This window comes from Perca flavescens, chromosome 5 (assembly GCF_004354835.1).
Source record: "Perca flavescens isolate YP-PL-M2 chromosome 5, PFLA_1.0, whole genome shotgun sequence".
NCBI lineage: Eukaryota > Metazoa > Chordata > Actinopteri > Perciformes > Percidae > Perca > Perca flavescens.
In genome coordinates, this window is record NC_041335.1 from 714,992 (window position 1) to 730,050 (window position 15,059).

A 15,059-nucleotide genomic window follows, 5' to 3' on the forward strand; every position below is an offset into this window, starting at 1 on the left:
ACCCTGTAAACAGAACAGGACAGAACGTTGGGGAATCGCCACAAGTTGTTATGAATATTTACTTGTCGGAACAGGCGTAAAAACATAGATAGTATAAAATGCACATACACAGCAGATTACAGTATAGCTTACAGTAGGTAAATTATCGTCAAACAGACATATCATTCCCTATCGTCAACAACAAACTACAAGTACTTTGTTTATTGTCATCCTATCATCATCATCACCACCACCAACAAGTCAAAATGCACACCACAACATGTCCTTTTCTTCTTTGTTTGTTGTACGGATGTGACCCACAAGATAGAACGTGGTAAATTAGTGAGCATAGAGGAGCTGGTTTGGACAGAGCTAGGCTAACTGTTTGCATCTTAAGCTACTGTGACCTAATAACACAGATAACAGGGGTATTATTTATCTTATCTTCATGTAGCTCCTGGCAACAAAACTGGCTATGCATATTTCCAAAATGTCAAAGTGTTCCTTTTTTAATTGTTTAAAGTACACCCAGTACTGCTCCATGATGAAAACATGACCTTTTTTGATCAGACTGTTTTTTGTGTAAAACTGGCATTTCAATAAAGATAGTTAGACAATCTTTAAAACGTTCATAATACCACAACAGTACATAGTATGTAACTCACAGCGTACTCAACTAGAAGAAGGTTAAGCAAGGGGAAGCCTTTGTTTTATGTATTTGATCTGTGTGAGATTACAGTCCACAGTGTGTATGAAGCCTGGTGTGCAGCCAGTGTGACTGTTGGTCCTTTTGGGTCAGCGCGTAGTTGGACCACACATATCAAATCAGGGAGCCTCGCAGCAGCCTGGGAGCTTTATTTCCAGTCACACAAATATGTGCTTTTTGTTTTGAATGTGCAAATCAGACTGGAAACTGAGAATGGAAAATAACCTTTGAGAACAGTGCATGTACCAAAACAGTCTCAGCTCAAAGGTCCACTTACTATTTCTATTAAGCTTTCAACTGCACACATGGACATTATTCTGTAAATAATGGCTCAGTTGTCATCACAGAACCCAAGTGTCAAAATTTAGACACATGATCTCAAATAATCTTATATGGGCTGTATGAGAGCTCAACACAACCAAATACCCTTTAAATTCTGTTCATATGGGAACTATTATTTCTCTGATGAGAAGAGCTGCAGTCAATAAGTTAGTTAGACGTGCCCTGTGGAGTTTAAACAAACAGAAGTTATGATTACTTTCAGTTTAAACTCATTGTGTTGAATGCATTTCCTTCCACATAAAACAAGTATTTAAATCCAGCTTTGTTTACATTCATGTTTAGCAGGGTGCAGTCTTCCTCTTCTGACTTTGCTGGCACATAGCAGCATATCTTGGTGCCGTCTGTAGATCAGTGAAATACTGTGAAACTATTTGCAAAAGTGTGTATCACCGTGCATCACCCACGGGCACATAGCATGCATGTGCGTACTTGTGTGTATCCACAAGATTAACAAAACAGCGACCCGCTCAAAGCTCCATACGCTAGAGGTTAAACAACTCCACAGGGAACCTTTAATAAAACATGTCAGAGAAAATAAAGTTGAGATCATCTCATGCATTGTCTGGATCAACGGAGGAACATTTCCAGGATAAGTGCCTGACATCCCTCGTGTGGCTCCCCAGCCAGATGCCCCTCACCTTCCGCTCTCTGTGTTGCTGTTCTCAAAACCCCTTCGCTACAGGAAACAACCGCAAACTTGTAGCTAGCAAGCTACATGCTAAAAATGTCAAGTTTTGAAGAACATTTGGATGGTGCAACGAGGCAGGCCTGCTTGGTTCATTCTAAAGGGTGGTGGGTAGTTTATCCATTAGCTGCATTTTGATGTTTCAAAAAGTGCATGTGGTGTTCTGACCCAGCTGCCTCAGGCTGCCACCACCCAGAGCTCAACCTCCAGCAGCATCAGACTTCACTCCAACCTCAACAAAGTATGAGAACCTCAATCAGAATCTAGTGGTCACCACGTTGTCTCAGCCTCGTTATATTGCTGCCTGTCCTACATCCACCTTTCTCTCACTCTCTTTAATGCCCCTTCTCTTCATCTCTCACTTTTTGCTTTGCCCAGTCTATAATGATATCTTGGTGTCGGGGCGGGGAGACTCCTTCTTCATCCGGACTCACTTTGAGTATGAGAAGGAGACTCCTCAGAGCCTGGCCTTCAGCCGGGGGGACATCTTCAAGGTGGTGGACACCCTCTATGATGGCAAGCTCGGCAACTGGCTGGCAGTCCGTGTTGGCAAGGACAAGCAGCTGCTGGAGAAAGGCATCATCCCCAACAAGAGCAGGTAGGGCCATTTTAGTCTCTTGGTGTACACAGACTAGTAGTACTTTTGAAAGTCAGTCAGTCAGTCAGTGGTCCACTGAGAGTTACAGCCCAGAGCAAAGTCAGGTCACCCTGACAACCCTCACAGGGTCACATAGTGTCTGAAGGTGAGGTCAAATAGCTACAAACCAAATAAAATAGAAGGTCCCTATACAGTGTTCAGATCCCAAATAAAACGACAGACACCGAACATAATCATTATCAAATACTTTATGTATGTCTGTATAATACTGTCAAAGATCGGAATATACTGTCTCTCTCATTAACCTTCTTTCATCTACATTAGGAATAAAGATGCACAGCAGTACTGCACTCTGTAACATTACACTAATTGTCCCCAGAGGTAATGCTGCTGTAATTACAGGCCCAGAGCTCAGAGGCTCAGGATATCACTGGCGGGAGACAACATGTGTCCCAGTTGTATGCTTTGGTATGAGTCTTGTGTGTTTTGATGATAGCACACACTCCGAAAATGCTTGCATGCAGAATTTTTTCAATTAATATCTAAGTAAATCTTGTTTACTTCTAAAGCCTTTATCTACAGGAGATGGTACAAAGTTCACCACAAAAAAAATAGATGGCCAAATCCATCTATCTATCTATCTATCTATCTAGCTATCTATCTATCTATCTAGCTATCTATCCATCTATCTATCTATCTATCTATCTATCTATCTATCCATCAGATCTGTTAAAAAAGAACTAAAATTTGTTTATTTTGCATGAACAGTTTGATGCACTCCAAAGCTTCAGAATTGGTTGTATATATGAACACATATGTGAATAATGAATGGGTAAGTAATAGAGATGTTCTGATACCAGTATGGGAAAAGCCTCTGATACTGCCTAAACTGCTGGTATTGGTATCAGTATCAGCGTGTACTGGAGTTTATGCACCAGTTTGATACCATGCAATTTAGAACCGAAGAAAATCTACACAGGCCGACGGCAAAGATAGAAATCATATCCCATCCATACAGGGATGGTAGTATACTGCTGTTAAAACATGATCAAATATATGACACACTGGTATCAGATCGGTACTCACTATTGGCCGATACCCAAGTTCAGGTATCAGAGTTGGTATCAGGAAGCAAAAAATGCATCGGAACATCTGCAGATAGTAATAGTTGTGTGAAGACAGAGAAATGGATGTATTTGTTCTCCCTTTCAGAGCGGAGCAGATGGCCAGTGTCCAGAACTCTCATAAAGCTGTTGCGGGCGATCGAGCGGACTTCTGGCGGTTGCGAGGTCAACGTTCTTTGAAGAGGAAGGACCTGAGGAAGAGCAGAGAAAACCTGAGCGGTCAGACACTGGCCACCCGCTTCCCAGCGTACGAACGAGTGGTGCTCCGAGAAGGTGGCTGCTTCGCTGCATGTGAAAATACTGGGGAAATAGTAATAAATAAATGTGATCTGTTATTGAACCTTATGTGGGTTTTTGTGCTGTGCTCTGGTTTAGTTGAAGAAGGATTGAGAAAGACGACAAAAACAAGTGTGTCTCTATTTGAAGGGCGTAGACACAGCAGCTAAACCGTCTATCCACAGTCCATCTGAGACAGGGTTGGAATCTTTTGGACTGAGAAAGGATGCTCTCATGAGGTCCAGAAGAAGGGACCATCTAAATCACATATGTGCATTGTATGTAGTGATACAGTTGTCCACAGGCTCAACCATCACCATTATGTGATAGCTGGAAACCAGCTGAGGCATCACTTACTCATGTAGTTAGTCTTTTCCTGTCCGATGGGATTACTGGCTCCTACTCAATAGAAAGATTTATATATATATATATATTCTTAACAGCCAAAACTTGATACTTTTACAAAAATGATTTAAAACAACATAACCATATTGGCTGATTCACCGATATATTGCTCTATAAGTAGAAGTCATTTAGAAACTTTATTATATAAAGTGTCCATGACATAGTCTGTCCACCAGAGAGAACTGCTCACTTCAAATATTGTTTATGTTACAAAATGAATATCAACAAGATACAGTATAGCCATGATTTTTATAAAATCTCAAATATTGATACTGGTCAGGTTCTGTTTAAGACCACTTGACTTTCAGTGGAAACTGTATCAGCGTGTGTGTGTGTGTGTGTGTGTGTGTGTGTGTGTGTGTGTGTGTGTGTGTGTGTGTGTGTGTGTGTGTGTGTGTGTGTGTGTGTGTGTGTGTGTGTGCGCGCGTGCGCCTTTGCAGCGGGATTCCGGCGTCCTGTGGTGCTGTTCGGCCCCATCGCAGACGCAGCCAATGAGAAGCTGGCCTCTGAGATCCCCGACCTGTTTGTTATTGCCAGTGAGTCTCTGCCATGTCTTTAAGTCTTCTTCCCAAGACAATACATGTCCCAGTATTGCTTCTCAATAACTTGTCCATTGTCTCTGTGTTCTTACGTTAGAAACCGAGCCTAAAGACGCCGGATCTGAGAAGTCCTCAGGAGTAGTCCGCCTGAACACCATCCGACAAATCATCGAGCAGGTGCGTGCACTCACACACACACACACACACACACACACACACACACACACACACACACACACACACACACACACACACACACACACACACACACACACACACACACACACACACACACACACACACGCACACACACACACACACACACACACACACAGTAGAGGGAAGTGAGTACATTTAAGTATTGCAGTATAATATGGAGGTATTGTGCTATGATTATTGAACTTTTCATTTGCATGCGGACTGTTGACTGTTAATTGCATTGTGTTAGTTTAATAAAGTTTGGATGAAAGAGACACATTGCAGAAAGATGAGACGCTGTGATCTGATCCAAAGCATTAACAATGTTCCCCATTCCTCACACCACACAGGACAAGCACGCCCTGCTGGATGTGACACCCAAGGCAGTGGACACCCTGAACTACACCCAGTGGTACCCCATCGTCATCTTCTTCAACCCCGACAGCAAGCACGGCATCAAGGCCCTGAGACAGAGGATCGCCCCCAACTCCAACCGCAGTGCCCGCAAACTGTACGAACAGGCCGTCAAACTGAGGAAGACCTGCTCTCACTTATTCACTGGTACATCCCTCACACAGGCAGACATTCACTCAGGTGTAATACAGTACTGCCGTACTGCTGTAGATGTATATTTGCTGTAATTTAAGTGTGTATGCTGAGCTTGGATGGTTTTCTTATGCAGCCACCGTAGATCTGAACTCAGCCAACGACGCCTGGTACGGCAGTGTCAAAGACTCTATCAGAGAGCAGCAGATGCAGGCTGTGTGGGTTTCTGATGGCAAGGTAAAAACACACACACACACACACACACACACACACTTACTTCAAAGGATTGCGCTGTGTACAGGAATAAATCCACCATATGTAACATTTCTGTGTAATTGTTTTAAGATTATTTTTTGGCATTTTAGGCCTTTATTTGTGACAGGACAGCTTAGACATGAAAGGGGAGAGAGGGGGAATAAAATGCAGCAAAGTACCGTAGATCGGAATTGAACCTGCGGCCACTGAGTTGAGGACTGAGCCTCTGTATATTGGCCTGCACTCTACCAGGTGAGCTACCCAGCCGTCCAATTTCTGTGTAATTAAAGCACCTTTCAGAGTATCTGGATGTATTGAGGTTTTGTTTGTAGAAAAATTCTATTTTAGTGAAAATTGGTGGAATCTGGGTGTTACTTTCTGCCCCTTTCTGTCTTTCTTTTTTACTACCCTGTGGGAGCTAAGTTGTGTTATTCTTCTTAGTTATTTACGTCTCATCCTTACTGGAATGGAAAGCCAAGAAAAAAGAAATACAAACTACCCCACAGAAAGTCATATCATTTAACATGAAATCATAGCAGGAGCTTTGCTATGGCTTGACAAAGGGATTCAGTTCATTTGATTTCTAAAGCTGGTAGCATGAACTGAACTCTTGAACCCTGATGGACATTGTTCACTTTTTAATGCACCTCTTGATCAACACCAAAAGTTTAGGCCTTGAATCTGCCCCAGCTTAAGTGTAAAGGTAAATTAGCAGCGTTTTTGTAGGTTTTGGCCACAACTCCTCTCAGTTCTGATGACAGCTATCTCACAAGCGCCATCACTAAAATCTGGGGACACAGTGAAACTGGTTTTACAACGTGAGCAGTCAGATTTCAGACGGATCCCCAGTTCAGACATATTATGGAAAGCAGCCATGTCTGTTAAAGTCGTTCACTGCATTTATGCACAGCTAAGTTCATTTATAACAGATCCAAATATATGTTCAACTCATACTGTAGGTGTAAGTGTAACTCATGTGGTTTGGCCTTTTCGCACTGTTGTCAGGCAGTGTAGTTCTATTTATACATACAGTACATTTCAACGTGTAAAGCAGAGTCAGTGTGACTGCAGCTCTCCGCAGTGAGACTGGTGATTCAGTATTCTCACACTTTGATAGGAATGATGGACAAAACTTTAAAAGGCTGTAAAAACTCCACCAGGAGCACGAGGGGTTACACCAGGGTCTCTGCTTTATATTTTTACACTCTGCTTTTATGCTTGTTTGTTTTCATTTGGTTGTACTTTGTGTGTTTCTGTTATTGTGTCCACATTATTTATATCATTAGGGTAGACTAAATAACAGAAACACCTCTCAATATAAAATAACAGTTCAGCAGCAGCACAGACTGCATGCTGCAGAATGATCATACAGTGGAAACAACACAGTGAACATTAGAAGGAGGATTTATTACACCACTGTTGCGTTAGACTGCGTTAAGGCCAATTTATGCTTCTGTGTCAAATGGGTACTGTATGTAGATACCGACCCTACGCCGTAGCCTGACGTGCACCTCAAAAAATGTAACTACATGTCGCGGCGACGCACGTCTCTCATTTCCTGGTTCTCCTTCTCCCTAAACAACATGAAATCAAGGAACTTCTCCTGCTCCAGATTTCCAACTATGGTCAGAAAGAACAGGGAGACTCTTTGGTTCTCTCACTAGGACTCTAGAGTTGGTGCTTGCTCGGAAGCTAATCACCATCACTCTCTCCGCGCACACACACACGCCGCCCCTGCTATTCGCTTAAAGAGATCGACGCACACACCAACGCACAAGTATACAGTAAACTTCAGGCCACTTACGTACAATAGGCTACGGCAAATGCTCTGCATGGAGCCTCTGCAGAACCATAAATCAGTCTTTAGTTTGAGCTGACAGTAGTAGGGTAGTATCTCAGTAGTGTGTAGTGGACGGACTGCCCTTCTGTCACCTTAGTAGAAGCCACCTGTGTGTGCGCTCTGAGCATGCTCACTGTGTCTTCCTACTTCCTGCCAGTAGTGCTCTACAGCTCGGCTCTGTTTGTCTTTCTTTCTTCTCTCTTGTTCTCGTGCTATCCGTCTGTCTGTCCATCCTTCCTTCCTGTACACCCAAGATCCATCATGTGTCTCTTCTAGCTGGAGGGAGTAGAGAGTGATCTGGACTGCCAGGACGTGGAGCGCCTGTCCTTCCTGTCTGCCATGTCGGCCGACTACCTCAGCATGGACAGCCGGCTGACCTCTGACCTCGACGACACTGCCGACGAGGGCGGGGCCTACACCGACAACGAGCCCGACGCGGAGATGATGCACATCTCCGCCATCAGCCGCTCGTCTGAACCTGTCACAGCTGAGGAGGTCAGAGTCACGCACATGCACGCACGCACGCACGCATGCACACACACACACACACACACACACAGCTAAACACACACACACTAGTGGGAAGTGAGTACATTTACTGAAGTATTGCAGTATAATTCAGAGGTATTGTAGTACATGTTTTAATGTGCAGCACATCTAAAAGCAGAACTGTTTCCATAACAGCCATGCTATCATGGTCGTCATAGAGATGCTCCGATGAATCATACACATTAATTAATTAATGCTGCACACTTTTAGACAGTTTTCCTAGAAGACATTCATGATGTTTCACTTGGATTAGAAAAGTAAGAAAATCAAATGGAAGATACAAATAAGCAGAATAATGCAAAGTTCCAGTGCAAAGAGACTTTGACTTAGTTTGGAGCATGGAGACAGTAACCATAGTAACAGACCATCAGTCATATGTTGCGCCTGTCTTGGCTAAGTGTAAAGTTCTGTATGAAGATACATGTGTTTGTTGAAGATGTCAGACACGCAGTAATGCAGGACGCTGCTGCCATCTGCAGGCCAGATCCAGCTAAATCATCATTCCAGTGTTTGTTGACAGTAAAATAACTATTAACTAAAGTTTACCAAATCTGTTTACCATTTATTAATGGTGGTTATTATAAACTGTTACGATTTACTTCTATAATCCATAATACTGCATTACAAGTTATTCTGTACACAAACATAATTACCATCTACACAATCTAATGTTTTTCACAAACATGATGAGGTGGACAGAAAGAATCAGAAACATATGGTGTCACTTTTCAATGTTTAGTTTGGGAAATCAAAACTTAAATTGATAATGCAAAACTGTCAAGACAAGTTTCCCTTTCAGGTACTCTGGGACAAATGCTGGGAAATATCTGTGAAATCTTTTTAATAATTTCTTTCTTTAAAGAAGGTTGAACTGAAAAGATATTAAGGAGCAACAGTAGTCTAAGTGTGTGTGTGTGTGTGTGTGTGTGTGTGTGTGTGTGTGTGTGTGTGTGTGTGTGTGTGTAGATCTTGCGCAGGTACAGTCCAGACATCAGGAGTCGATTGAGGAAAATCAGCAGCCGTGACGTCCTCAACAGGTCCAGCCCTCCACCTGTCTTCTTACAAGACAGCAAGGTGAGGGACACACAGTCCACCTGGGACACACAGTCCACCTGGGACACGGAGTCTTCTCTCTGTTCCGTATCATTGTCAATCCAACACGTGGGCCTGGGAACATTTTTTCTGACATTTTAACAGAGGTGGAAAGTAAAGAATTACAATTACTCACTTTGCTGTAATTGAGTAGTTTTTGTGTGTACTTTTTCTTTTTGAAGTCGTTTTTAAAATCTCTAATTTGACTTTTACTTAAGTATGTTTTGTTTTAGTAGTATTGTACTTTGCTACATTTTAAATCGCATCCTTCACTGAGTAAAATCTCTCCAAGGTTGCTTTGGCAAAGTATCTGTCAGCAAACTAAAATCAAAAGAGAGATATGGCTTTCTGTATCAAACCGCAAAAGATTGGAATTGAATTGAATAAGTATAGTAAGTATGACAGCCTGACTCTAACCTCACATGCACCCGGCAGCTCTTTACCTCCACCCAAAGGAACAAACTGCCCTTCCCTTTGAGGAATGGCCTGATATGGAGAAACCACTCTCCCTGCAGTTCCGAGTCCTCCGACCTCAGCTCAGTGGACCAGATGGGTACCCAGAATCCCCCTCACTTATTGGTACATGGTGGTGGGCTTGTGTATAGCAGTGGTGTTCAACCTAAAGCTGTGTTCACCTTTCCATTCCAACAACACATCCCTGCAGCTGATCTCAATGATTAGTATCCATCTGTATTCAGAGAAAACAGTGAGAGTTGTTGCTGCTGTTGAGTTGGAATGAAAACAGTTTACACTGTTTCTAGTGCTTTCCTCTCTTCTAGACAGAGATTTGTGTTTTGTAGCTTTAACATCAGATCCACAGTGTTGTTTGACATATTTGTCTTTACATAAATAGGTCTTTTTGTGTACCCTACACCCTAAAGGGTGGGAAGCCAGGCTACCACTGAAACATACCAACTATCCTAAATGCCCTCATAGTCTACTACATCTAGTAGTGTTTGTTGAGTATTAAAATGTTGTAGAGCATAGATCTTCAACAGGGGCACCTCAGAGTTAATGCAGGGGTGCCACCAAATTAGGTTAAAAAGATCTTTTTTTTTTATTTCAAAAAAATGTAAATGTCTGAAAATATACATTAATATGAACCCAACATATTAATAGCAAAGATGAATTGGCCTATTTGTGAAAAAAAACATAACATTTACTATCGGTTGGGTTACTATCGGTAAGGTAGCCACTATGGTAGCCATACAGTTAAGCACATGATGTGTATATAATATATTAATATCCATTCATTTATATACATCTTATTTTATACAATATATACTGTATAGTTGGGGTCCTTACTCCGTTTCTCTTTAGGCTAAGGGGCCCGTGGCCTAAAAAATGTTGAAGATCCCTATTGTGGAGTTTTAAGTGAATTGTTTGATCTCTCCAGGAAGAACCAAAACAAATGTAGTCCTTTTCTACTGCAAGAACTCAAAGGTAACATAAAAAATATCCATTATCGTAGGTTCTGCTTTTGTTTCCACTGTTCTCTGCGCGCTTTGGGGATGCGCTCCTGGAACTAAATCTGGGCTCTGTTCAGGAGGTGATACTAAGCTGTCCACCCTCAGAGGACTGGGCGTCTCAGGCCGTCCTACCTGACGGGTTTGCTCCTACCAGGTGACATGGAAAGGCTCCATCTGACACTGACTCATTGCTGCCTGCCTGGCTGACATCTCGTAGTGGATGTCTGTGCACCCCCTAAAACTCAACCTGGACAAGACTGAGAAAACCTGGGAGTGACCCTGGATGTCAAACTGTTGTTCTCGCACTAACTTGCTTTGTATTAATAGCATCAACCAAATAAATGTCACGTTCAGAGGTTAGCTGGCAGCTGTTGATTGGGATTGATCGAGCAGATGTGACATTGTATCACAATAAGGATTGTCTATATCGATGACGTTTCATTTCTGGGATTGCTCCTGTCCCGCTGGAAATTCTGCTGGATGTCCCTCCTTTGGGCTGGATGTCCGTTCCCTTCCTCTTCCTCTGTGTAGGCGTTCTAACCTCTGGTGGATTTGTGAGGACTATGGTTAACTGCTCCTCAGATCTCTGCAGGGTAAATCCAGACAGCTAGCTAGACTATCTGTCCAATCTGAGTTTTCTGTTGCACGACTAAAACTACTTTTGAACGTACACATGTTCCACCAAAACAAGTTCCTTCCTGAGACTATTTAGCAGAGGCACCGTGGCTCCGTCCTGAGCTTAGCACCCTCCAAGAAGAATGTGATTGGTTTAAAGAAATGCCAATAAACCAGAGCATGTTTTTCTCCCATCCGGGAATGCTGTGTGAACTAACCAGACCCTCCTCTGCAGCGCTGTGGAGGAAGGTCTTGCTATGTGACCAAATAAATGTCACGTTCAGAGGTTAGCGGCAGCTGTTGATTGTGATTGCTCAAGCAGACACCATATGACAAAACGGACAACACACACGGCATCTGGCAGAAATGTAAACATAAGCCACCAAGACAAAACTAGATTAGAAATAGGAAAATAAAATAATAAAAATAAAGGATTAAAGACAATATAACAATATAAGGCATATAAGACAACCATTGTTGTCTATCCACAACCATGAGCATACAAAACAATTCAGTCAGTCTGTTTTAGCCTTTAATGGCGTGTATCTGAAGCGTCCCTTTGTGAAATACAGTGGAAACACAAGAAGGAGCCTCGTGCTAAAGACTTGCAAGGTCCGTAAAGGTTTACATTATGGGATGCCCCATGTTAGCGGATGTTTGGTTTCTGCAGTGGAAAAGGGTTGATCGTAGCAGATCCTGTTAGGAAACGTATAACCAAATCTTTGTTTAGCAACTTTGGTTTTAGAGATGAGATGTAGTGCGTTTACTTTCTCAAACACAGAAATGTACTACTGTTCACAGTGTGGATCTTGCAATGTGCATTTTCATTTTGTGCATTAAAAAATGTCATAAATACATTTAAAAAAAAACGCCACAATACTGTAAAAAAAAAAACATTTATGTGCTGTCATATCACAAAAACAACTCCACTTCACCAGAAAATCCAAAATGTAAGAAAAAGAGCACAGGTGTACTTCACTGGTTCTGGATCAGATGGGAGCCCTGGTTGCATGTCACACCCCTCTCTATCATCATAGCAGCTTATAAGAACAATGCAGGATCATGCAGGATTTTAAATTGAAAAACAAAAGCAAGTGCCATGATGTATCACAGTTACTGGTGTGTGACTTATAGTGTGGCCGTCCTCTTATTTGCATGAAGGCACTTGAAGAAAAAAAAAAACTAATTCACATTTCATTTTGCTAAAATTTTAGACATTTGCTTGAAAGTTGTGTTGCATTTTAATAGAACAATCAGCAATGACTCATTGTTCTTACTGCCCCAAAATGTAGAAGAGCTTTGATTTGGTTGCTGCACTGTCCCCTGATGGTGATGTGGTACAGTACAATCAGAAGTCAATCACAAGGGCCTGAATGCTCAGGAGCAGCACAAGTCATTTTACATACGTAAAGAATGTAATCATTTAAGGATCATTTAATGAAAACTTAATTGAGGAAAGAATTATGGCAGGCAGTAAAGTTTAACCACGATGTGTTATCGTGTCGTGCCATCCCAACTCTCTGAAGTTCCAGTCTTCATGAAGGAGTATTTAAACTCATGCTGGGGGCATTACGTTTAGCTGAACCTTCAGTGTAAACAAAGATATTGCGGATGCCCAAACATCTCCACACAGACAAATGTGTGCTTTCCCTATGGCCTCGGCAGGAAGAGCAGCATTGTCTTATCATACAGCTATGGTTATGTTGGACACTGACCTGAATGAGACCTGGGGTACCACTGTCTCAACTTCCATAGCACGAGTTCCTAAGCTAGAACTTCCACCACAATAGTTGTTTGAGTGATCACAGTCTCATTAGTCTGTGTTCCAATGCTTCTGTTGATTATAAAAGTCAGAAAACTGTAAGTACCTGTTCTGGCTCTAACGCTTCCCCTCCTTGATCAGGTGAAACTGTCTCTGAGGGACGACTCCAGCAGCCCACGCCATCACCACAGGCAGCACCACCCTCCACCCCCCAGCTCCAGTCGAAGTTACGATTCTCCATCCAGCAGCAGCCCCGCCAGCAGCAACAACGACCCTCCGCCACTCATCCCCCGGTCGGCTGCCTCCTCCGGCCCGCTCCCTCCGGCTCACCACTTCAACTCCTGTAGCAAACTGTGGCCCCCGGGAGCGCCCCATTCCCCCGCCGCGCCCAGGCCTGGCAGTGGTGGGAACATGGTGGAGGCTTCACTTCACTCACCCGTGCCTCTGCCCAGTGCAACGGGCTGTAGGCAGCAGGAGGAGGCAGCCAAGGACAGCCCTGTGGACGATCCGTCCTTGAGGTCCTTCCTGGGGAAGATCAAGGCCTTCGAGAAGATGGATCACTTCGCCCGAGCCCAAAGGATGCTGGAATTGCAGGAGGCGCAGAATGCCAGGGTGGGCATAGCTCAGTGTTCCCATTGGTCATCTGTAGTGTCATGAGGTGTATTACACACAGCAGAAGTCAGGGACTTGAGATCGCTGCTGTAGGAGTTTATTGATTGGTCAGCCCTCTGTGTGTAACGTAGAGTTTTTCCTGCGTATCTCTACGACGTGTAATGTTAGACAGCCATCACAATCATTATTAGATCTTGGTAGATGCATGCTCCATGCCTATTGGCTCCCTGACGCTGATGAGATTTACTCCTTAGGTATTGAAATTGGGTATTGAATGACGAGGCATTAGAGGCAATTCACTCGGTGCCTAAAAAGTATTGAATTAGGTACCCAGGCCTATCAAAAGTATTTACCAGCACAGGGTGTTGTTGTTCATACTAGTACAGCACAATAGGTGTGTAAGGATGTAAATCAGATTAGTACAGAGCCAATCATAATGTTTGTTCACAATAACGTCCGATTAGAAACCTCCTGTGTCCTGTACATACACTTTAACAGCACTAAGCAAACGGGGACGAGGAACAACTGGATCTACTCTCATCTCCATCTGACATGCATGTTTTGTGCTTTCATATGTCAACAGTTTGACTAACGTTAGCTTGGAGAGCTAGTCTACCTGTTGGGCCACAGACTAAAGAAAATGACACCACCCAAACCAGCAGTCAGTCCGACCGGCGGGGACATGTTGCTGTTCCTAACGCTAGATTTGGTTCAAGAGACCAAGCTAGCCAAGCTACACAGGACAGGAAATAAGACAGCAGAGACCTCCGTGTTTAACTATGTATCTTTAAACGTTACAGTTACGGCTGAAAATGACAACAGGAATAAACAAGTTTGCTGATTTCACATATCTCCGCAATTTAAATCAACGGTCATGTGCAGTGGTGGAAGAAGTATTCATATCCTTTACTTAAAGGGTCAATATGTAACTTTCAGTTTGTGTTGACTCTAGTGGCTGATTTAGACAAAAGTGGTAGCGTTTTTACCACACCTGCTGTTGTAAAGGTCTTTTCTTTACGGTGCTGAATTGCCCACTGTAGATTACTGAGTTACGGGGAAGTCATGCAGTCGCGATGAATGTTTTGCTGAGACAGAAAATCATTCAAAGAGAATAAGTTACATATGCATCGTTGCATTTCAAGTAACTTAGCCTACTTTGGATGTATCGTGTAAACCTTGTATCACTGTCACTGGGTCACGAGCCAAAGCATTAAGAGATTGTTGTAGCAACCAACGTAGTAATAACTTCGATTATTATAGCACATTATATGAAACCCGTGGATGTTTTACATTATCACAGGGGGACAAGGGAACCGAAACTAGTAGGCCAACACAAACACATCTCCATCTGTTGAAAGCCCGACTGAAATTGACTCGGTTTTCGCCCGTTGTCTTTCACTTTCCCTTTCAGCTTTTAGTTCTTCGTTTAATTTCCTTCTTTCCTGTGATGGTCCTGCCCCAGTATCA

The 15,059-nt window shown here is 42.9% G+C and overlaps 1 protein-coding gene across 3 annotated transcripts in view; it reads left to right on the forward strand.

The window, feature by feature from the left end:
* Nucleotides 1-15,059, forward strand: part of tjp2b (tight junction protein 2b (zona occludens 2)) — an 86,200-nt gene that overhangs the window by 65,490 nt on the left and 5,651 nt on the right. For 2 of the 3 annotated variants that reach the window (XM_028578317.1, XM_028578318.1), the window contains exons 13-21: nucleotides 2,091-2,310; nucleotides 3,523-3,707; nucleotides 4,556-4,651; nucleotides 4,752-4,831; nucleotides 5,203-5,413; nucleotides 5,535-5,635; nucleotides 7,770-7,988; nucleotides 9,009-9,116; nucleotides 13,122-13,592. In XM_028578317.1, coding sequence (XP_028434118.1) covers nucleotides 2,091-2,310; nucleotides 3,523-3,707; nucleotides 4,556-4,651; nucleotides 4,752-4,831; nucleotides 5,203-5,413; nucleotides 5,535-5,635; nucleotides 7,770-7,988; nucleotides 9,009-9,116; nucleotides 13,122-13,592 — 1,691 coding nt within the window. Of the gene's footprint in view, nucleotides 1-2,090; nucleotides 2,311-3,522; nucleotides 3,708-4,555; nucleotides 4,652-4,751; nucleotides 4,832-5,202; nucleotides 5,414-5,534; nucleotides 5,636-7,769; nucleotides 7,989-9,008; nucleotides 9,117-9,569; nucleotides 9,688-13,121; nucleotides 13,593-15,059 lie in introns of those variants that run through there. The other variant, XM_028578319.1, reaches the window with a different exon arrangement.